General features: G+C 39.8%; 2 protein-coding genes across 5 annotated transcripts; both read right to left on the reverse strand.

Moving 5' to 3' along the window:
* Positions 1–3840: 3840 nt before the first annotated feature.
* On the reverse strand, positions 3841–8192 carry LOC106952681 (gastrula zinc finger protein XlCGF57.1-like). Of its 4 annotated transcripts, XM_015040958.1 has the most exons (4): positions 7999–8192; positions 6865–7045; positions 4563–5715; positions 3841–4478 (listed from the first exon to the last, which is right to left on the reverse strand). In XM_015040958.1, the coding sequence occupies exons 1-4, from the start codon at positions 7999–8001 to the stop codon at positions 4130–4132; spliced, it is 1686 nt and encodes a 561-aa protein (XP_014896444.1). In that variant the 5' UTR covers positions 8002–8192; the 3' UTR covers positions 3841–4129. The 4 variants fall into 4 exon arrangements, with proteins under 4 accessions (XP_014896444.1, XP_014896442.1, XP_014896441.1 ...); XM_015040956.1 differs by having other exon boundaries at positions 3841–5712; positions 7999–8184; XM_015040955.1 differs by having other exon boundaries at positions 3841–5715; positions 7999–8184.
* A 1372-nt stretch (positions 8193–9564) lies between these two features.
* On the reverse strand, positions 9565–19800 carry fam83ha (family with sequence similarity 83 member Ha). The gene is made up of 6 exons (XM_015040959.1): positions 19526–19800; positions 17681–18125; positions 17419–17583; positions 16712–16836; positions 10913–15410; positions 9565–10821 (listed from the first exon to the last, which is right to left on the reverse strand). The coding sequence occupies exons 2-6, from the start codon at positions 18122–18124 to the stop codon at positions 10810–10812; spliced, it is 5244 nt and encodes a 1747-aa protein (XP_014896445.1). The 5' UTR covers position 18125; positions 19526–19800; the 3' UTR covers positions 9565–10809.
* Between the last annotated feature and the right edge of the window lie 4510 nt (positions 19801–24310).

The following is a 24310-nucleotide window of genomic DNA, read 5'->3' on the forward strand; positions in this document are numbered from 1 at the left end:
CCTGACGCAGACCTTTTATGTGATAAACCAACATAAAATAGTGCATAATTAAATTAAATTAAATAATATCTGAAGTGTGCTGTGGATTTTGCTCCTTTTTGTCTTTTCCTTTTATATAAAATCCAGTGCAAACCAGCTGCATTAAGATGTCATTTGTCAATAGTTTCACCCAAAGTCATTTTTCCATGCGTAACTTTTGAAATAATTTAGTAAATAAATATTTATATATTTGTTCATATACATAAAAATAGTTTTGTATGATTTTGTGTTCTTTTTGTATTGTGAATCTATGATAGCATTTCCTGAATTTTGCCATGGCGTGTCCTGACTTGACTTGTGAACCACTCTATCGCCACAAGGGGGCAGTATTACATTACATGTTGATGTAATGCAAACATTTAAAGGCGACAATCACCACTTTTAACAAGGTTAGATTTTCATCATCTTAATTTTGGAAAAGTAATCCTAAATATTGTTTCTGACATTCATATGTTTTAACAAAAACATTCATTTAAAACAATATTATAAGACTCAAACTAATATTTTGTGGCCAATTTATGATCTTGTTACAAAAAACCCTCCATAAAAATATCCTCAGTGGGGCATTAGAGATTGATGAATTTCTCATTTATGTGCAACTCTCATCTATTCCACTATTCTCTTTCTGTCATCTAACCATCAGCAGCAAAGGCCCGGCCCAGTTCTCACTGAGAAAGCAAAGACCTCCAACATCTCATCCAGGTAAAGCAGAGCTGCCTGCAGCCCTCAGGCCTCCTGGATCCCCAGTATTTACATTAAACTCTGAGGAAAGATTCATGTGTACAGTTTGACCTGAAATTGCAGTCTAAAAAATAAAGAATATTAAATTCTTTAACAAGAGCGTCTGTTTTGTTCACATTAGAAACAGCTGATTAATCTTGGACAGATCTGCAAGTTAACCAAACCCAATGAATAGCAAATTTTCATATATTTAGGAGACCTGATAAAATCAACCAGGTCCCATCGTTTCCTCTTCAGTGTTTACTTTTTGTGGAAAACATTAAAATAAATAGAAAATATTCTCTTTGTGTGAATATTTAATATTTATATTGAATCTGTTCAGTTCATGAAGTGCAAATGCAGGAAATCAACTCCAATAATTTAGTTTTTATTGGGGAATAAAATGCATAAATATTACCCAGTCACTATGTAAGCACCACAGAGAATTAAGGAAGATTCCTGTTAACAGGCACAAGATCACATTTTCAATATTTTCCAGAGTCAATCTAATCACATAAAGAGGAACAGAGTATTTACATTCTTACTGAACAGATTTTAAGTATTTTTCTATTGATTCATAGACATGTGTTGGATAAACAAAGACAAAATAGTTTCTTACCACACGATGGAATGTAAAGTTCAAACATAAATAATTATTTTCAATCTATGAACATTCATCCAATAATTGGTTGTGGTGCCAACATTTCAGAGTTCTTCAAAACAGCATGTTTAAAAACTTCTGAACTTCTACAGAAGTTGTTTCAGGAAACTTTGTGGCCATTTTAGTATTCCTCTCCTCCCTCACCTTCCTCTTCAATGGAACCGATTCCATCCTCCTCACAATCCTTTTCTAGTGCAGCCATGTCCTTCCTGGCCTCAGAGAACTCCCCGTCCTCCATGCCCTCATCCTCACTCCGATGAAACAAGGAACGCTTGGCGTACATCAGGTCAACCATGTGGTGGAGCTAAGCCCAGGCCTCTGCAACAGCCATGGTGTTATTCAACCTTCACTCGGCCCTCTGGACCTTGGCCATGTCTCCACCAGGAACCACAGTGGGAAGCTGGTTGTTGATGCCACCTTGAAACCAGCGGGTCCACAAACTGGATGGTGCGCTCGGTTTTGATGTTGGTAATGGCAGCGTCGACATCTTGTGGCATCATAGAAACAATCCGCCTTGTGTGGAGACACACGTGGACTTTGGGTGTTTTTATACTTGATAATCCGGTAGTCCTGGTTCGATTGGAGACCAAACTTGCAATATTTGTTAGATTTTCTGCTGATGCGATTCGCTTTCACACTGCACTGTCAAACGATCCAAACCCTTTGAGCAACCTGTTCCCCCTGTTTCTGTCAACAACGACTGAAGGAAAACCTCAGAGGAAAACCAGCACAAAATGTAAACAAAGATGGATAACTGTTGGATTTTAGTGGTTGTAGAATTCCTCTTTTGTCTCTGGCTAAAGACTACAAACCATTTCACCCTGTAGTGCTAGACTTATGCATTTATTTTTGCTCCATTTACCCGGAATACCCTGCACTATTGTCCGCTTCCTGCTTTTGGAGCGGTCTCTGGTCCTCTTGCATCCACATAAGCATTCAACCTGCTCCAGAGTCGACTTTAGCCGAACCAAGACTTAGATGTTCAGGTTTAGGGCTTTTTCGGTTTGCATTAGAGTTCGATTATGCATCCACACCTCCACAAATGAACTGGACTTGCTAGACAAACAAACTAGAGTTTGATTATAGCAGACTAAACAGGGCTGGTGGGAATGCACCCACTAAATGCACGTGTGCTACTGCTCAATCTGAACAATAGATGAAATCTCAATATAAGCCAGAATTATTTCATTTTGGAAACTGCTGAACCTAGAGCAACATGGTTGGAGACTGAAGCAACCTTCTCCAAACTGCAATTTGCCTGATTGATGCACAAATGAATCACCAATTACAGGAAAATGCTATTTTCTAATTACTAATGTCTCAAGTACCTGGATTTCTTTGCGGAAATGATTTTGTACCAAACATAAACTGAATTGTTTAACAACAATGACTGGATCTAATTTTCAGAGCTGGTTTGTAGCAGAAACTTGAAATATAAATGATCTGTGGGACGGAGGAAAATTCAAAACATTTGAGTCCCAACAGGCCATACAGAAACTACAAATGAAGGAATTTCATAAATACTTTTAGATCAGTCACTGATTCCTCTCAATGTCCCAGATAACTTTAACTGATTAGAAAAGACTCTTCTAGATAGTCTCAAACAAGTTCACTTTGTATCCAATTTTTTTTTTGCCAAACTATAACAGTTGAATACAAACTACCATTTCTAATAAAATTATGGGAGAATCAACTAAAAATATCAATAAACACAGAAATATGGGAGGAAATTTTACTTTTACTCTCAAAACTATCCATAAGTTTTTGGATTCAGAGAAATTCAGTGTAATATCTAACAAAATGTCTCTATATTTTTGTACATGTAGACAGTGATCCCTCGCTATAACGTGGTTCACCTTTCGTGGTCTCGCTGCTTCGCGGATTTTTTTGTTCAGTTTTTTCACAGTGCATTGTGTTCTGCATTCTGATTGGCTAAACAGTCTCTGAGCTCCTTCTCTACCTGAGTGACAATAACCTTACGGTATTTAAATATAAGTAATACAGATTGACCATTGAGGAGATGAAAGCTGAAACTTTGAATGCCAGCTGGAAAAAAAAAAGTAGCCAGAGGCAACAAAACCAGACCAGAGGCTCGCTTGGCAAGATCCATCGCTCTGCCGTAGGAACAGCTGTGAATCTCTCAGGGCAGGTTGGAGGAGACGCTTTAATGACATGACTCCAGATCACATTAAGGCCGGATTGGTGAACAGGTTTTGTTCTTTGGTTTCAATGTAGAGTATTTATTTATGCTGTATAATAATTGTAAAAATTAAAGGTAACTACTTTGCGGATTTCACTTATCGCGGGTTATTTTCGGAACGCAACCCCGCGATAAACAAGGGATCACTGTCGTTAAGACAAAACTAGAGCCTCTCTAAATTACCCAATACATTTGTGGAAATACTAGATATCAGGCTACATTTCTCAGGAAAGTCTAAGATTTAATGTCAGGAGGACATTTTTACAGTAACACTTGGTAGAGTGCTGGGAGTACCTGAGAACTCCGAGGACAACCGCCTGAAATATAACACCTAATAAGGACATTGATGTGGATGTATTCAGTATTTGCTACACATCTTAATAATTTGTATGTGCACTGTACAGGACTGTTATAACTTTGAAAATGTTCAATAAGTAGAATGTTCGAAATAAAGTGAATGGTGACGCATAAATATTTCACAGCCAACAGCAGCTGTGCAGTTTGAATCATCATAACAGAGATATTTTCTCTCCTGTGTGGATTATCATGTGTGTGCTTAAAGTTGATTTATGTCTAAATTTGTATCCACAGATTTCACAACAGAAAGGTTTCTCTCCTGTGTGGATTCTCATATGTATGATTAAATGTGATTTTCGGCTACATCTGTGTCCACAGACATCGCAACAGAATGGCTTCTCTCCTGTGTGACTTTTCATGTGTCTATTTAAAAGTGTTTTTCGGTTACATCTGTGTCCACAGATATCACAACAGAAAGGTTTCTGTCCTGTGTGTATTCTCATGTGTGTGTTTAACTGTGATTTATGGAAAAACCTATGTCCACAGAGATCACAACAGAAAGGTTTCTGTCCCGTGTGGATCACCATGTGTCTGTTTAAATTGGCTTTTTGAAAAAATCTGTGTCCACAGATATCACAACAGAACGGTTTTTGTCCTGTATGGATTCTCATGTGTGTCTTTAAGTATGATTTATAGCTAAATCTGTGTCCACATACATCACAACAAAAAGGCTTCTGTCGTGTGTGGATCTCCATGTGTGAGATTAATTGTGCTTTTTTGCTAAATCTATGTCCACAGATATCACAACAAAAAGGTTTCTGTCCTGTGTGGATTATCATGTGTCTGGTTAAATATGATTTTTGGCTAAATCTATGTCCACAGATATCACAACAGAAAGGTTTCTCTCCCGTGTGGATTCTCATGTGCATAATTAAATTTGCTTTTTGGCTAAATCTATGTCCGCAGATATCACAACAGAAAGGTTTATGTCCCGTGTGGATTCTCATGTGCATGATTAAATGTGCTCTTTGGTTAAATTTATGCCCACAGATATCACAAGAGAAAGGTTTCTGACCTGTGTGGATTCTCATGTGTGCAGTTAAATATGATTTTTCGCTAAATCTGTGTCCACAGAGATCACAACAGAAAGGTTTCTGCCCTGTGTGGCTTCTCATGTGCCTGCTTAAATTTTGTTTTCTAATAAATGTTTTGCCACAGTCTTCACAGTTAAACTTCTCTCCAGTTTGGACCTTCCTTTGTGAATCAACATTTTTGTACTCTGTAGCACATTTCTTAATATCCAACAAGCATGGAGACTCTATTTCTGAATTTGGTTTGTTAGCTTGGTTTCCATCCGACTCAGGAGTTCTGCTCTCCATCCAGTCATTGTCCATGTTCTCAGTTTTCAGTCCATAGTCCAAGTGTTTCATCTCAGAGACGGGGTGCTTTACATCATCGTCCTCTTCCTCCTTCTTGGTGTCTTCAGACTCTAAGAAGTTGGAATCATCTTCATAATCTTCTGTCTTGATAAAATGTCCTTCATTCTTTGCTTCTGGTAGTTCTCTGTCTTTAATTTGATCTTGATAAAGCTGTGAGAGCAGAGGGGATTGTTCATCATCCTCACTCTTCATGGCACCTTCTGTCTCCTCCTTCACATTTTGCAGCTCTTCCCCCTGACTGATGCAGACTGCCTCCTCTTCCTCCTTTATGTGGTGGAGCTTAAGGTCATACAGGTCCACATTAGGTTTTTGGTCTTCTGGAGCTTCTTCTTTAACCATCAGTATCTGCTTAACATCTGCTGGAAACATTGAAACACGTCATATATTTAAGGAAGTATCTATTCTAGACTGTTTCTCAGCTTCAACACTTCTTAAAGGGGTCTTGACATTAAATTCACACCAGATGTTAGTAACTGTCAAATAATCCTAAAATAACAGGAACAAAAGATAAATAGTCTACAAAAACTTAGGATACAAACGATCTAAAAGAGAGAGTGTGTATTTAAGAAAAGTTTGTCTGAAAGTGAAAGTGCATAGAAAGTAGGGCTGTCAATATCAATGCATGTGATTAGAATATTTTAATGCATTATGACAGTAATGTAAATTAACCGAGTTACCTATTTTACCCTAAAAGCCTCTCTCCTGTGGAGGTTTACCTAGTTCACAGCAGCACGTTCTGAGACAAATAAAAGGTGAAAGGTGAATGTTTTCTACGACAGCAGATGGCAACAAAGGTTGAAAACTTTTCAACTTTCTTGTGTTGCATCGCTAGCCCAAGTGTGCATGTCAATGTAACATTGCATTAGGTGTGCAAGTTTGACTACAGTCTTTATTTAGCAACTAGTTTGTACTTTCATTTTATCAGAAGGAACAACATGGAGTCATGGTGTTGGGTGAATGACTTGGACTGACACAGAAAAGTTATAGTAGAACCTGTCATTGCATCAACAGGTGCAAAAAAAACCCTGACCATCGAGTAATGAATTTTCTGCGGAGGTTGATACATTTTTCAAAGTTTCAGGAGTTACACAGTGCAGCTACAACAGCTGCTGGCTGGACTATCATCTGATAAGCACATTGAATATCAAATTAAATGCACAAGTCAAGGCAAGTATGAAGGTATCGAGTTGTTTCAGTGAATAACAGATGTGTCTACCGCCACAGTTAGCAGCAGCATTTAAAACCAGAAAACCGCATGATGATCCCAGAACTGAAAGGGAACGGGGTTTCGTCTAAGCGCTCATGTAGAATACATCTATGTGTACGAACTCAACATCTTACATGTCGCACATTCAGAAGCAAGAACCACGTCTGCATACATATTTATATTTCAAGTTCACAAAGTTAGGCATAGTGATTGATCATGATTCATTTTTAATCAGTTGACAGTACTAATAGAAAGACAAGCAATGTTTTTCTACATCGTTCCCAAACGTGGTGAGATTTACCAATAACAGTGGGCTCCAAGTTCACGCAGGCGGCCTGAGGGACTTGATTTCCAGGACCAGTCTCCATGAAGAAGGTGTTGGAGGACTTATGCCCTCTTCCAGAGGTTTTGTCTCCAGGCATCAGTCCGTCCGACTGGATGCCGTCTTCCAGACGATCCTGCTCCCAACAGCCACTGTCAAACTGGACACCAAAAAACCTGTCATTTGGGATCAAAGTGGGAACCATTATATAGCCAACTGAAGGAGTATAGAAAAGGACATATAACAAGGAGGAAGCTGGTGATCGACCTTAGCCCAATAAAATCAGCCAGCTACACTGATCTGAAACATTTTCTGAACAACTAACAATTTCATACTTTGAAAAAGAAGCTCTGTGAGCAAAGAGTGGCTGCAAAAGGTGAAGGAACTTGATCTAAATAGTCCATTAACAGGAACCAAATATTTGATCCCCAAAACAAACATTAATACTTTGTGTTCGTTTTACATAAAGAAACATAACAGTTACATGAGAAAAAAAATATGAAATTAACAAATAAAATGTAAATGTGCATGTTTTTTCTTGTTGCAACACGTTTGATAAATAAAATATCACTCGGAGGTACTTCAATGGGATCACTGCTTAAGCGAACATATTTACATTCACAAAATTTGAAAAAAATAGTACTTGCTGATATTTGCATTCCAGATGAAAATTTAACCAAACAAAAGCAGGTAGTATAAAGGAAGAAGCGGGCGACACATTGCAGTTCATCTTCTTATTAATGCTTCTTTTGCCGACACTTACGATCTGCGCAACAGAAAGAGCCTTTTGAAACACTAATCTATTTTATTATTTATTTAAAATGCAACAACACATACGGATAATTTATCATCGTCGCAGCCGATCACATCCGGTTCGCCATTGAATGGCTCTCGGCAAAAACAAATGATGAATTTACTACTTACATAAGATGTGCTACAATGCAAAAAAAAAAAAAAAAAAAAAAAAAAAAAAAACAATGAAAGTCTCGGTAGTGCTGTGTAACGGTGTTTATTATTGTCAATATGGCGCATTTCATAGGTTACTTCCGGTCCAGTCTGTTTTAGAGTCATCTTCTGAAAAAGCTTAAAATGACAAAAAATAAATATTCTTACCATTTTCTTTATTTTGTGAACATACGTAGGCGAGATATTTATAAATTAGTTACATTTCAACACAGCTGTCGTCGGCGACTCGGCGTCTCTCCAAACCTGTCAAAACCGTTAGCAGTTCTTTGTCTGCAGGGCCAATCCGAACACTCCTACAGGCTTCCGTAGAATGAATGGAATGCAAAAGTCACATGATCAAGCTGTCCACTGGATGATACCGTTTGTAAACAGCTGAGGGGTGGTCGTCGTTTTTACGTTTTCTGAGAACTACTACTGTATTAATAACATTATTTAGAAAAGTAAGTAAGTCTAATCGATGGCTTTTGTGATTCACAAGAAAAAAATAACTGAATTAATCCACCAGAAATTCAGCATGAGCATTTTCAAGATGCTCATGCTCCCGCTGCTTCCATCCATTCATCCATCCATCCATTCATCTTCTTACACCCTTATCCCAATGGGGGGTTGCTGGTGCCTATTTCCAGCTGTCAACCGAGAGGCGGGGTCACCCTGGACAGGTTGCCAGTCCATCGCAGGCAAACACAGAGACAGACAGGACAAACAACCATGCACACACACACAGACACACACACTCTCACACCTAAGGAGAATTTAGAAAGACCAATTAACCTAACAGTCTTGTTTTTGGACTGTGGGAGGAAGCCGGAGTACCCGGAGAGAGTCCATGCATGCACAGGGAGAACATGCAAACTTCGTGCAGAAAGATTCTGGGCCGGGAAAAGAACCCAGGACCTTCTAGCTGCCAGGCGACAGTGCTCCCGCTGCTTCTTTAGTTTAAATTTATTTTATTTTTTTAATTGGAAAAAAAAAAGTCTACAAACACGAAGATGGAACAAGTGACCTGAAGTTGGGCTGTGATCCTCTGACTTCATGTAGCTTCCTGTTTGACTTTAATGACTTCCAAGTACAACTGCATAAAAATGGCAAAGCACTCCAAAGACATTTTGTGACCTGTGTTTATCTTGAGCAAAATTAATTATTTTGGATTATATCTCTGGCAACTTTGTTCATCAAGAGCAGAGGTCTTTAATGTGGGGGGTCACGACCCCTGCGAGGTCATGGAGGTAATATGGAGGATGGAGGTAATATGAAGGTCGTGAGATTTTTGATCAGAGATTGTAAAATTTTTAAAATTCAAACTCGTCTTTAAATACACATTAACATGAACAAAACGGATACAATGATGACAATGTTTCAGTCAGAAATGCACACATTCAATGACCAAGAAGAGAAATGGAGAACATTATTGTTACTGTATGCAGCAATACAATGAAATTTTGTTGGCTGCAGTATGTCAGACAACAAAATAGTACGAAATTGCTGAGTTTCAGAGTGTAAAATCTGATCAATTGGTTAAAAATACATTTAAAGCAAAAAAATCACATCACTTCTCTATTCAAACTAATGTTTAAAACAAAAGTATAATTGTACATCATTTGTACTATATACACAGTAATAAAACACATTTTATTTAAAACAAACACTAGTTGAGGCCAATTTACAGAGTGTATAACTAATGATTTAATGATTTATTCGTTTTTTCTATCGTCCCACCTGAACTGTGGGTCTCTCCAGCACTGCCAGCTTCTCCAACATGTTTTGCCTGACCTGTCTGCAGCTCCTTGGTCTTCATGATGATGTTTGTTCACTAAAGTGTATACAGCAAGCCTATTTCCATATTTACTGAGTTCTGAGAATAACTGGTTGCACTGGATCATAGTGCAATATGGTTTGGAAAATATGCAAACCATATTTTGTATATTTTCTTCCACATCACATTATTCTCTAACTTATGAGTTTCAAATCAGACTACATGACATTGTAGTTTCTGGCTGTTAAAATATCAAAAAAATTGACACGAGACAGAGTATGATAGATCGGATGCAAATTCCAAGTATTTAAAGATTTGTGTAATATTTTGACCACATGATGGCGCCAAAGGAAACGCCATGATTTGATTCAGCTTCCATTCAAGGATTTCAAAGTTTCAGTATAAAATGATCATTAGGCAACAAGAAGAAACAAATAATTAAAACACCAAATAGTATCAAGAGATCTTCTTATGAGAATATAGATAAAAATGTGCAATTTGGGGTAATTTATATATAATGGACTTTTAATACAACCAGCTTGAAAATAATCTTTAACGTCTCTCATATTGAATGAGCAAAATATCACATTTGGTCTCAATACCACTTTTCTGTTGTAAATCCAGTTTAAGGGGAGATTTTCTCTCAGTCTGCTGGTCCTTTCTGGTAGTTCCATGATTTTCTTTGTACTCATGCATCAACATAATCTACACATTCACCTCTTTCAACTCCACCATCTACAAACATCTGTCATATTTTCTTTAAAGTGAATGAAAACAATATATTACAGAACAAATTATAGTACAGTTTTACCAGCTTTGCAAATTCTGGTTACTTCAGATTTTATAAGCTCACATAATGAGTTAACTTTAATCAGTGCTGCAGTAAAAAGGCAAAAACAGGCGTCACCACATAAAAATCCTGTTGCACACATTGCACTTTACCCATGCAGTCAGTAAATACAGCTTTGATCATGTCTTCTGCAAGTAAAATTTTGATGCAAATCCTTTACTGAACATGGGGCGTGCCGCTGAACAGCTTTGCAGCGTTCTGTCCTGCTGTTAGTTTCATCAGGTGAAGGTAAGTGAAGGCAACGTCGGTGCCCTCAACCTTCTGTGCGTAGAAATCCTGTTTGCAGCAAAAGCAAGAGACATCTTGCAGAAACAAATAATGTCTTTCCCTTTTCTCAACATCCTTTGGATTCCATCTAAGGTGCCATCTGTTGAGAAAGTAAACAGAGAAAATAATTTACTACATATGCAATCAGATGTTTATGTAAGACCTAAATGAAACTGGTAACACATTCCTACCTCAAAACGACTGTAAACTTTCCTCTCCTTCCTCATGCTCTGAATCCTCTCCAAAAGCTTCTCCTTCTCCTGAGTTGATTTAGTTTGCCCCCTGTTGTATGTCCTGTACCCCAACTCCTTTTCGTTTCTGGCCTTTTTGTCAGCATTGTCTTCTTTCTCGTCATCTGTGACGGGTGACTCTTTAGTTGCTTCGTTCCTGCTCTGAGATTGGGCAGAAATCTTCTCCAGGAGCAGCTTAGTGTCATCTCGGAGGTTGCTGCTTGTGATCACGTTCACTGTTGAAGAGTGGTAGCGAGACTGACTCGATTTGGGCTGCTTGGATGTCACCTCTGTTGTTTCGGAGCAGATACTCTGCTTTGATTGGTCTTTCGTTTTCTCCCTGCTTGCAGGATCCTCAGTGGATGGCTTCTGGCTCTTATCTTTGTCCTCTAGATCGTTGGACTTTTTCTCATCTGTCTCCCCTAACTCAGCCTCTTTTTTACTACTCTCCTGAGGTGCAGCTGGTTCTGGTGTTTGGTTTTGAGGAGTGACTGCTTCAGATATTTTGCATGGAAAATCAGCATCAGCTGGGGCCACCGTGGTAGGTTCACTTGGGCTGCTCAGTGATTGAGCTGTTGGCTGATCAAAAGATTCCTCTGATTTTGGTTGAGAGTCATTGGATATTGAGTTTGTATCTGATAAGTTTTGCTCTGTAGAGACACTGGTTACCGATACCTTATCTTCAGGGTCCAAACCTGACTGGTCTGACTCAGACGTAGAGGAAGATGATAATGTTTTAGGAACTGAGAGTGTGGCCAAGTCTGTTATCTTGAGGTTGGAGGACGGAGCAGTTTGTATTGCCACTTCTTGAGGAAGTTCACTTTTTTCCAACAGTGAGGCTTTAGGAGACTCTGTGCTTTCAAGTGATCCTGTTTCCGTAGGTACATCTGCAGGTTGGTTGTCAACTGGAACTGTGACAGATGAAACTGTCTTTTCCAAATCTGGTTCAGAGACTGAGCCTTCAGGACCAGATTCACTAGGCAAAGTGGAATCAGGTACAGATGGACAAACAGCAGGAGATGTGCTTTGAGCTTTCACATCTTCAGGTGATTTAAGGGCCTCACACTCTTCTGCAACTGACTCCTCTTGTCCTAATTCAGTAACATTTTTCTCTAAACCGTCAACTAAAGGTGTACCAGCAAAAGATTTTGTCCCGTTTGTCTCTGTGGTGGCATTTAACTTGTCTGGCTCCAGATCAGCAGTCTTTTTGTCTGGAGAAATAACAGGTTCTGTAATTGCAGCATCAGCGTCTGAGGTGTCCTCAGATGAAGCAGACTGGGAAACAGCATTTAGATGAGTTTGATCAGAGGTTTGTACATTTTCATTGGAGGGCTCTTGCTGTGAGGAGCTAACAGATTCCTGAGCTTTAATTTCATCAATATTTGATGATGTTGTGGTACTAATATCCGTAGAGCTGTACACTTCTTGGGCAGAATCAGAAAATGGGGTCTGTTCTGTCGTGGCAAGGCGGTTATGCAAACCTGAGTCAAGTGGAGGAGTATCAGAGGTAGAGACTTGCACTGAGTCTATTTCTGATGTACTTTCTGCTTCCGAGGGAAGAGGAGGAGAGCAAATACTGGTTTCTAACTGAACTGATTCAGTGTTTTGGGGAGTAGTAGATGATAAACCTTCCCCTAAACTAGGAATTATTGAAATATATTCTAAAGTAGGAGGTTCTCCTTTGTCAGCACCTTCACCATGGGATGAAACGGCAGTGTGAGCAACATTTCCTTGCTTGGGTGAGTTCTTCAGGACAGAAAGTTCTGATTCAGTTGGGTTTTCTGATGATTTGCTCTGACTAGCTTCGGTTTCTTCAGCAGAACGCCTTTCTAAGTCTGTTTTCACCGATTCAATAGAAACTTCTTGTGCTTGTTCTCCAGAAGTACTGAGGGTACTGGGATCACTTCTGACAAGATTATCCTGCTTCCTGGTATTTTCATCAAGCTTCAAAGAGGGTGATTTTAAGGAAGGTGATGACTCTGAGTTTGATGTCTCTGTGAACAATGTAGTGCTATCTTCTGATGAACCCTTTGGTACAGAAGGTTCCATGCTTTCTGTTGTTCCTTTTGGATCCTCTTCCTTCTGTGACACTGACGTGTTCTGCAGATCTGCCTGTGGTTTTATTTGGGCCTCCTCTTCCCCCTTTTTAGCTTGTGAAGCTTTTCGTTTTGCTGCCAACTCTTTAAAGAACATGAGCCTATTATCAGGATCGCTCATATCTATATATGGAGATGTGAACAAAAGATTGGGCAGTTGTACCGGTTGATCGGTTTTAGGCAGTTCAACTGATGTTGGCTTAGACTGAGGAATCAGTGCTGATAAACTTTCTTTAACAAAAGGATTTGGCAGAGTCGGGTCTTCCAGAGGTTTACTTGGAGGGTCACCTGTTTCTACAGAAACAGAAAGGCCAGCTAGTGACTGGCTGTCCAACTCAGTTTTCTTAGGCTGGACCTGTAGTTCAGTAGAAGTTTTTGGGATGTTGGAGTCCTTGTTGCTGATATTTTCGACTGAAGTTTCAGGAGTTCCTTTTGGAAGAGACTCTTCCTTCTGGCAAACTGACATGTTTTTCAGCTCTGATTGCGGTTTTAACTCTGCCTTTTCTTTTTCCTTTTGAGCTTCTGCAGCTTTAGCAGCTTTACGTTTTGCTGCTAGTTCTTTAAAAAACATGAGCCTCTTATCTGGATCACTCATATCTAAATCAGTGAGCAGAGGTTCAGTCGGTTGTACCGGTTGATCAGTTTTGGGTGCCTTTAGTTCAGGGAGCTTGACTTGAGGCATCGATAGTGAAATATTATCTTGCTCTACATCTGTTGGTTTTATGGACTCCTTTACCTCCGGGTTATCTGCAAGGTCTTGGGAATTTTTCCCCTTTGATGCGTCTTTGTTCTTCTCTTTTTTGCTTACATCATCTGGTTTCAGTGTTTCCAAAGTGGATTTTATGTAACGACTCCACTCAAAAGGTTCTCTTGCAGTAGATCTCCTTTGCCCCAAAACCTGTGCAACAAGGGGGAGTTTGGCCTGTTCGGTTTTGGTTTTGTCACCTTCCTCATCGTCTTGGTCTGCAGTCGTAGTTTCTTGAGGGGTCTGCTGCTCCAGGGAGCTGAAAATCAGTGAAGACCTCAATCTGGAGGTTCTTAGCCCCCCTGGATTGTATTTTCTCCTGAAAGAGTCATCCCTTTGAAGCCCTGTGCTTATTGGCAGTTTTTGGTCCTCCTCCTCAGTTTTTCTTCCTTCAGCTGTGTAGGAGGTTTCAGAGGATGCTGGTGCGGTTTTGGTTTCTATCACCACTGGATCAGGGTCATCCAGAAATTTCTTCGGTTTCTCTTGTGTGACTGCTTTGACAAAGCCTGGCATTTGGCTGACTCTAGGTACAGTGGTAACCTTAAACTCTTTGACATTGGGTATTTTAGAAGCTGGTAGATCTGGCAGCTGGGCCGTTTGTTGGTTGGGATTCAGAGGTTCCTCAAAAGTGTCTGTTGGCTGAGTTGACACCATCGGCAGGCCTTCTTCCTCTGGATTATCATATGTACTAAGGTATGAGCCAATCCTCCAATTTCTCAGCTTCTGTTTCACAGTGGGATCCTTGCGGTTCAAGGTAAGGTCATGGAAAAAAGGCTTCTGATCGGCAGAGTTAGAAGGGGTTGGAGAGGTTTGACAGGCGTATGGCTGCCCTATCCCCAGTCTTTTGGGTTGAGGGGAAGTAAATGAAAAATCCACTGGTGGTTGTAGTTTATCTATGCCTTGATCAACATCTAGATTTCTGGTGGATGATAAATAGTTAAGAACAGGATCAAATTCTGGTGGTACTTCTTGTTGTAAAGCTGGTACAGGGTACTGCTCAGGCAGATAGCCTTGGTTCCAGAACTTATCATAGCTGCTGTAGTCTTCTTCTGGTCCTGGTCCTGGTCCAGGAAAAGGCTGCTGGCCCCAATGAAGAGGTTTTCCCCTTGTTTCAGAGTCTGGCATTCCCTGTTGTGGCATTAATGGGAATGGGTATCTGCCAGGAACATCTTCAGTATAAGAGTGACGCTTTAAGGCAGGATTATCTGTCATCAAATGCCGTGAAGGACCCTGGTCAAAACTGGGGTCCATGCGCGACTGTTGGGAACCAAACCTGTTATACACATCTGCAGGGCCGCGAAGGGACCCCTGTCTATTTAGAGCCATAATCCTCAAATTCCCGTCGGGTGGTTCATCATACAGATGTCCTCCCCAGTCATCAGAAGGAATGTCCACAGATATGAATCTTTTAGGCTCTCTGTACAGTGAAGTGCTTTCATTGGGAAATTGTTTCTGTTGTAAAACTTTTAAATCCTCCATCTGAGCAAGCATGTGCTCAACATTCAGCGGCTGCGACTGAGCAAAGAGAATCCGGAACTCCTCGTCGAAGGTGGTCACCAGCTGTCCCAGGAAGAGGTGGGCCATGCAGCGGTGCAGCTTCTCAAAAGACCACATGAAGCTGGAGGAAGACAACAACCAGATGGGGTTACCATCTTAGAGACAAACTTAAGAACAAGAGCACAGCAGCCTTCACACTTATAAAGATGTGCACAAAGCCTCGAAGTAAATCAATCTTTTATTGTTGAAGCTTAACCTTTCAATCTTAAATATGAGTACATAAATACAGAGGAGAAAATCCCACATTAAGGGGTTATTTTTAAGAAAATTGTGCAAGCCTCTAGTAATTGGTAATAAATAAATAATAATTTGGACTTTTGCCGTTTTAATTTGTAAACTGTGACTTTCTTTACTTCTATACATTCTTCATCGAGATGGGAAAGACCAAACAATGGCTACTTACATCTTAGGTGTTATTTCTGTACATTTTGATGATCGTAGCTTCATCTAAAATGACGTTTCTGTCATATCTGGAGGCTATTTGGGTTACTTTGAGGTTTTTTCTGTTTGTATGTTTATTTTTGCTTAGCCTGTATAACTTTAGTCCTCTGTTAATTTCTGCTCAATTTATTCTTGTTCATTGCTTGTACTCAGCTTAGTTTTTCTTGCTCTTCCTTGTTGTTTCCCCTTTGTAATTGTTTACTTCCTCTCCAGCTCTTTCTTGGTCTCCTCTCACAGCTGCACCCTGTTTCTACTCAGTCACCTGTTTTTAATTGATCTCTTATCCAAACTTATGTAGAAACTGAATATAGGGTTTTTCCATTTCCTGTAAGCTATAATCATAAAACCTTCCAGAAATAAAAGCTTGAAGTGAACAGCCCTGTAAAATCTACCAAATGTTGGTTTCACTTTTTAAATTCAATAATCTTCCTTACTTTGATGCATTCATTTGGTTTTGACCTAAGGTTACCTATACCTACATAGTGAATAACAGATAGCTTTTAGTTTTAATTTGAAACAACCACATCAGTAACAAACAAGGCTTTTGTTTTCAAGTCTCCATAGCAACTATTAGATACTAAACAAAACACATCAACGGGAAGCTACTTTAGTCAGAGGAGATTTGAGATTTTAATCAACAAGCACTCTATGAAAAAGAACCACAGATGGGACCCCACAGCGGGCGGTGGAGTGATGCTGAGGGCCTGCGAAGCTTGTTAAGAGTGCATGGCCTCATTACAGCGAAGCATTTAGCTGCTAGAGCAGGAAAACAAATATAGAAACTTTCAAGAAACAAGAAACTGTCTTTGCATGACAAGACTTTATGCTGCTGCAACAAAAGATGGATTCATTTTAAGGCTTTTTTACACATCTGTACTGGGAGATCTTTATCAATAACATGTTGGATTTAAAGGAGCCCACCTGTAATTTCCACTCAGCACAGCTCTGCAGTCGGTCAGCAGGAAGCGATCCATCATCTGGCCTTTGAAGGATTTCCCAGAGCGGCACTGATATGTTATTCCAGATACTGTTCTCAGGCGTATGAACTGCAGGACACATAAAATCCAGTCCCATCATTAATAATCAGCGGGTCATGCATGTGAAAATGTTTTGAGCTGCTAGCTATGTTAGGAGGCAGAGCTATTTCCCTCTAGCAATGCTAATATGTGCTGTTAACCTGATTTAAATCGGTTACATAAGAAAAAGGAAAAATACTGACAAACCAGTTCATTTTTATGGCTAATTCACCTGAACGTTCATGGATTACAGTGTAAAGAAAAGCTTGATAAGGTTCCTTTATTTGGATTGTGAAACTATCTACCAACAGCTATGCTAACCACAGTACTTCTGCTTTTCCGCACCATTATTTTGGAAACGGCACTAGGCAACAGAGCCGGTGGCATGATAAATACATGATTATGAGAGAAATTTCCATGAAAAGACCAAAAAGCAATGGGCTTGTGTGTCAGTGCGTGTGAAGCTCCACTCCCTGTCTGCAGCAGGCACAGAAAATAACCTCTTTTAAACAACTGAAGCATAACCTTGAACTGTTTTAAGTCATGCATTATTGCTTTTATTTGCAGCAAAATGTAATTTTTTCAGTAAACTGCATAAGAAGCTGTACTCACTGGGAAGGCCTGCAGATTGACTCTGCAGTTGGCCACCATGTTCACAAAGAGATCAGCATTCTGCTCGTCCAGCAGGATGTAGACAGCAACTCTCCTCCCAGCGGCATTGAGAATATCCGCAAATATGTCAACATCAGTAAACATGTCCATCACTATAGCGATGACCTGAGCAGAGAGAAGCCGAGAATGAGATGATAGTTAAAAATACAACACAGGTGGGACGCTTTGAAAGGAAGGTGAAGAAGGTTTGAGAGAGGCCAACCTGCTGGGCGTTCTTGATCAGCCGCCGGGCCTGCTCCTTGATGCTCGGCATGTCCGGCTCAGGGGGGTTAACCAGGGTCGTGACCTCTGTGGGCTCAATGAAGTGATGGATCTGAGGCCAGCCAAGGTCCAGACCAGGGACGTCCAGGTCGGAGTGAATGGGCCAGTAGGTGTCCGAGGAGCCTTCTCCCTCACTGTCCAGGAACTGCTGCTCAGAGAGGATGCTCTGCTTCGGAGGCTGAACGACGCTCTGGATGTACTGGATCTCAGACGGGGACAGGAAGTCCACCACGTCCACATTTTGGAGGCACTGATAGTATCCTTTCAAGCTGTCCTCCACCAGGGCGTCGACAGCCAGGCGGTACTCCTCCCGGTAGTGAGGAGGGAGGTAGTTGGGGTCCAGGGGGTTATCCCCAGCAGAGGAACACTGAGAGCGGCGCGCCATGCTGCAGTTCCAGGAATAAAAATTAAAATAACTCAATGCAGTTTGACTGATTTACATCACATACTGTCTTAGATTTAAAATATTTGTTTGTCAAAACTCAAGAATCAAAAGCAAAACATGAGTTCCACTGAAAAAACAAAGACGGAGCAGCTTCAGGAATCTGACCTAAACATTAGTTTGACTGTATCAGAAGCGTAGGAAGAGGATGGAGATACTAGACTTTACATGTAAATGAAAAGAAAAAACATACAATAAGTCAGAATTACAGTAAGAGTCACACATTAATATAGGGCAAAATAATAAGATATGCTTTGATTTAGTGTTGTGTCATTTAGTTCATAAAAAAAATACAAATCACCACATAATGACGATTGTAACAGAAAAAAACAATTCTTGTTGTTACTCTAAATAGTCCTATGATAATGACTATAAAATAAAAATAAGGTTATAAGTTGCTATCATCATAAATAAATCATTAACACACCATTACCAGCACCAAATAATAAAATAAATAACTAATGATTATGTATTAAATAGTGATTATTTAAATAACTATATCTACATGACTATAACAATAATAAGCAAATATAAGCAAATATACAGGTAAAAAGTAATTATTTATCATTTAATTAACTACAACCATTACCAACACCATGGTCACAACAACATTACTACTGAGTTAAATTTGACTACATAATTTATATGTAATATTACATAATTATATATTATAGTAATAGAAAATAATATCTTGTAATAATAACATAATAGTAATAACATTTCAGCTCCATCTTAAAATGTGCAAATCTAAAAGTTAAGAAGTAAATAATTAAATACATTGTTTTAAATAACTACTGCCTGTCCTGCCGCTACCATTATTACCACAATCATAATCATAGTTATTGAGCGAGGAAGACTTCAGGAAATACGCTGCAAGTCGGAGAATATATCACATTTCTATATAGTAAAACTCATAAATCGTTTTTTTTTTTCAGTGGATCTGCTGGAACAGCGTTAGGCTGGAATGTGAATAAAAAGGGAATAAAGTTGAGTCCAACCACAGGAGACAAGGCAGATGGTTCTGGGTGCGGCTCCTCCCTCTGGCCAAAAGTCTCCATTTCTAAGTTCACCGTGAAACCGAGCAGTGACAGAAAGCCACGGCACAATAACAACATGTATCGAGTTTCACAACGTGAATAACAAGAAAATAGCAAGCTAATAGAAGTAAACAGCTGATTTTGGAGTAAAAGTGACTCTTCTAAAGTTCGTTTATAAAGCTAAGTAAATAAAGAATTAAAGCTAAAACAGAAACAGGACTGCCATATTTACACATTAATAACGATACATAGCGGTTTTATTCAATACCAACCAGTCCCACCCTGTGGTTTTTTGTCATAAACTCACCCCTGTTATATTTCCTCGTCAGGCTTTACGGAGGTTAAACTTTCCGACCATCCTCTTCCCCGTTCAGCGGGTTTTTCTCCGCTGCTGCGTCGCGCTTTGCTCCATGTTTCCAGCTGGAAGTCTGAAAGAAAACTTTTCTCTTACATGCCTCTTCTCCTCTGTCCTCTTCTCCTCACCCAGCTCAACCAGTTTGCCGTCATGCTTCAGGCATGTTGGCTGAATCTCTGAGACGCGAAGGGAAAACTTGCTGTAGACAGAAGCAGAAGCCCCGCCCCCTGTCAGGGCTTCATGTTTTTTAGGTTTTCAGACGCCTGAACTCTGATCATCTCTTATCTGACTCCTGAGGTGCTACTATAACCTCCTCAGAGCATTTAATGGAGGCTTTATCTGTGTTTGGGTAAATCTATTCTCTGAAATGCTCATCTGGTGCCAACTTCAATTAAATCTCTAAAAACATCTCAACAACTGAGTCATAATAATAAATCTCACATATAGGCTTTGTTGGCTTCAGTGATTGTTTGATTATTTGAGCTATGAGTTATTAAGCATTGACTAAGTGGGTTGGGTTCATGGCTGTTGGCTTAATTGCTCGTTTGTTTGATGCAGTTTCAACATTAGTCACAGACATTCAACTTCGGAAATGAAATCAACAAAATTAACCCTGACAATAAAAGGAAACAATAAGAGATGGGAAGCGATACAGTCACACACACTGTGTAGGCATTAAAAGAGATGAATGGAGGCTTGAATCATGTCTGAGGAACAGGACTTGTTCTTCAGCGGTATGGGGTTCCAAATATGTCAAAAATCTTATTTTGCTATGGCGTGTTTGGAATATCACATGGCTACAACACCACTGACTTGTGGAGTTCTTCAAGGGTTTATTCTGGAACCACTTTGTTGTCACTGCTTGTGCAAAATATAATAGCCAGTTTCACTGATTTGTTGATGATATTCAGATTTATGTCTAGAAAACTCATTATGTTTTTTATGTGATATACTCAAAGATTGTTTAGTTATTACACACTCAGTTATTTTATGCTCTCTTCAGACATACCTGTCAAAAACTTCCATTTTTGTCAGGTGTTACATATATTCGGATTCACATTCCAGTAAAAGTAAGAACAAGTGATTCACTGGAACCTCTAGTGTGCAAATTCACCAAATTCATGTCGTTTTGTGTAGAACCTAACTCCAAGTTATATGCGGCTCTTTATTGTAGTGCCTGTCTAAAGTACTCAAAAGAAAATGCATCTTGAGCAGCTGAAAAATCCAAGCCACAAACGAACAGTCTTATTTTTGACAATAAGACTGGTTGATGTTGGCAAAGCAGTCATTAATTTTCCTGGTCTCTGATTGGCTGAACCCCCAGCAGCAGAGAGATAAGGAAGACCATTGATGTTAGTGCCAACATGGTTTCCACTGTTATATATTTTATGATACTTTTCTCTTTAATAAAAGACGGTCAAATTAATGTTTCATGCTCTAATGAAATCAGCCCTGTGAAGTCAGAGTGCTGACACTGAACGGATCTTAAACAAATAAATCAAACCAAACCCACAAACCCCAATCTCAAAATCCAATATGGCTGCTGGATAAAACATAGTGAGTAGAGTCTCTTAGTGACGTTACATTCAGAAGTTGAAACAACGACCTTGACAGGCTGCCACAGGTCCTGATCATTTTTTCAAAAATGTTCTCACATTTTCTTCTTCTTCTCCTCTGCCTGCATTTTCTCCGTGTATCGACCTGCAAACTGCAGCTGCCTTAGGGAGTCGCAAGAAATAATGACAAATACGATGAGTGGAAGTATTTGTCTATATGTAAAAGGTTTTGAAAGACTGGCATCAATCAGGCACAGTGCAGAGCGGACCGGAGGAATATCCGGCGGGACCAGATGACTGCGGTAAAGTCGGACGGCCTTGGAACCGTAAACTGGAGAAGTCGTTTTGGTTCCCATTGGTTCATCATGTGAAACACTGATTGCAAAATGAATCAGTCTGAGGAAACCAATTAAACTGTGCTCACTTGAACTGCTACATTGTTGTTGTTTTTTTCAGTTTGTGTTTCAAGTAGGAAGTTCGTTGTTAGAGGCTGAAGCAGACCAAATCACCATCTGATTAAACAGAACAGCATTTGAATGGAGTTAACAATGAAATCTGCTTTTTTTTTATCTCAGTCCATTAGCAGTAGCTTGATAGCTATTATCTGTGTTTCATCAAAAGAGCTGTCTCCTGCAGGTTAGATATTAACTGGTCATAACCTCTCAACAGATTTCCAAATATGCGGACTATGTCTTTAAGGCTTCCTGCTGCTGGAAGCTCACAAATCAAAGTTCAGCTCACTTCCTGGTAATACCCCAGCATATTTTCCATGTATATTATGGAGCAAAGTCGAATAGCACCACATTTAGCCGTGCTGTGTTAAAGTATTTTTGTCATACTTTAAATTTTAAAGTCAGCTTGCATGAATCTGAAAACATGAAGTAGGGTAAAAAGGTTTGTAAGATTCAGTCTGGAAAGCGTTCAAAGCCTTTTGTGACACTTTGGATCCACAGCGAGATCCGTTATCCATAAATGGAGAAAACATAGAATAGCGGAGAACCTTCCCAGGAGCCAAAATTACCTCTACATGTCATTCATCAGGTCTGTGTTGCCTCAGGTAAGGTCAAAGTTCGTGAGAACAATAAGAAAGAGAAACTGGAGAGAGACCCACATTTACCAAAACACACCCTGATGACGCCGCAGAGTTTAATGGACAGATGAGACTAAAGCAGAAGTTTTTGTAAGGCGTCACATCTGGCATGAAACAAACATTTCAGAAAAAGAACATCATACCCAATCAAACATGGTGGTGGCAGCATGGTGGTCTGGGCTGCTTTCCTGCTTCAGAACTTTATCTCAAAGGCCATTTGTTACTTTAAGTACAAAGATAACCAGGAAGTTAGAGTTAGAGTTACCTGATTACAGGTATCACAGATCCAGTCTGAAATCAAGATGTCAGAATTGATTTCACTGGATTTATTTCGAGCGATTCTTAAAAACAGGCAACGAGATTCTATTAAACAGTGTCACTGTTTTTAAATTGTTTTCTACTGTTTTACACTTCTGCATATAAATTAATTAATTTTATTTTGTAACCAGGTTGCTGTGTATTGCAGACTTCTGTCCAGGTCCCTCTTGAAAATGAGATCTGGATCTCAACGGGTTTACCTGGTTAAATAAAGGAAATTAAAAAAAAAAAAAAACACTTGGAGTGATTGGTCACTTCAAGACCAGTCAGCGCTCATCCAGAGCGCTATTAGATTCAGTGGCAGCTGGCAAGTTGACAGGATTAAATTAAGTGAAGATTTTTATGCAACATTGCAAATTGTTTTGCAATTTTCCTGCCCAAACAAGTAATGTAATCACTTTTAATTTAGCACAGGCGGGCAGCTTTCAACAGAAGAATCTCTAATAGTTTATTTTAGAGTTTCAAAAGAGTTTGAGACGCGAACAGCAAAGTTGTGTAAGACCTGCAGAGTAGGATCTGCTACACAATAAGCAATTAAAGCTGTTTACTAAAACCACTGGGGTAACAAAGGAAGATCCTCAAACTGCTTCACTGACTGTCATGAGGTGTCAGCAAACAATGCGAGCTGTAAAGAAGGATCAGGACTGCAGTGATCTGAACCTGCAGCTGTGCAACGCAAACAGATCCAGGAACACGTCACCTGTCAGCGCTGATTCTGCTGCTTTTTCAAATCCTCTCTGTCCTTTACCAGACTGCCTCTGTTGCTTTACTTTCTGTTTTGGTGATCACATAGAAACACATTTTAGAAACTGGATGAAGATTTTTATTTCTAGCAGTAGCACTCGCTCTGCTCTCAGTCCTAAAATAGCTTTGTCAGAAAAAATACTGGGTCCAAGCCAAAGGAAGTGAGGCAATGTAGCGACTCAAGTGAAGACTTGAAGACAATTCCTTATTGTTGCCCTTCGGGCGCCACCCAAGGCACACAGATCAGGAGTGGGAATATAAACATCTGAATTCACATTCAGCCGACTCATAAATAGTTGCTGCTCTGCATACCAGAAGGTAACATTCACCTGTGCGGTTTCGTAACCCGTGTAGATCAGTAAAACATTCGAGGACTGACTCTCCCTGGCTCTGAATGACAAGGCTGATTGGGAAACACGATCAACCCCCCATGCTGCAGCTGATATGATTTAGGACCCAACGAAAGGAGACAAAATGAGCTGAACCCTGTGAGCTCAGCTCTAAAAACACTCTGAACTCACTTGATCAAGTGCTTCGTTTTCATTCCCCAGCTTATCCTGGAACAAAGTGAACTAAACGCATGATTAACTCTTGACGTCTTACACAGTGGGGCATATTTCAGGCTGTGAGCCTGGAAGGCTTTGGCTTTAATGTCATCCAGTTTTACGTGTGTCAGGCGTCATGAACAAAGATATTTTCCACAGAAAAATGGACCAAAGCCAGTTGGAAGAACATGACCGATGACTGATACAACATGAAACGTTCTGGATGGCGCTGAAAAGAAATACTGCAACGTACCTCAAAACTGAACTGGAAAGCTGAACTTCATAGTTAGCGGGTGGGGCCTGGCTTGCAATAACAGGTATTATTTAATAGGAGAGCTCACTGGGCATGCTCAGACCTACTGCGGTTTTTCTGGCATGCTAGTTAGCTTAAATTACGGCAAACTGGTCCAGACTCAACAACTATGTTATGGATTACTGTCAGGTTCTGTCCAGGACATTCAATGGTTATCCTGCAGTCTCAACA

Source organism: Poecilia latipinna, unplaced genomic scaffold (assembly GCF_001443285.1).
Source record: "Poecilia latipinna isolate Pla-1442-1.1 unplaced genomic scaffold, P_latipinna-1.0 Scaffold534, whole genome shotgun sequence".
In the NCBI taxonomy this organism is placed as follows: domain Eukaryota; kingdom Metazoa; phylum Chordata; class Actinopteri; order Cyprinodontiformes; family Poeciliidae; genus Poecilia; species Poecilia latipinna.

Excerpts from the sequence above, each read along its gene's own strand:
- fam83ha (XM_015040959.1), bottom strand. The coding sequence starts at position 18,124 with ATGGCGCGCCGCTCTCAGTGTTCCTCTGCTGGGGATAACCCCCTGGAC. Across the intron at positions 17,584-17,680 it reads TGATCAAGAACGCCCAGCAG|GTCATCGCTATAGTGATGGA; the intron begins GTTGGCCTCTCT and ends CTCTCTGCTCAG. Across the intron at positions 16,837-17,418 it reads TCAATCTGCAGGCCTTCCCA|TTCATACGCCTGAGAACAGT; the intron begins GTGAGTACAGCT and ends TGTGTCCTGCAG.
- LOC106952681 (XM_015040955.1), bottom strand. Across the intron at positions 5,716-6,864 it reads CTTGGAGCCCACTGTTATTG|CAGATGTTAAGCAGATACTG; the intron begins GTAAATCTCACC and ends CAATGTTTCCAG.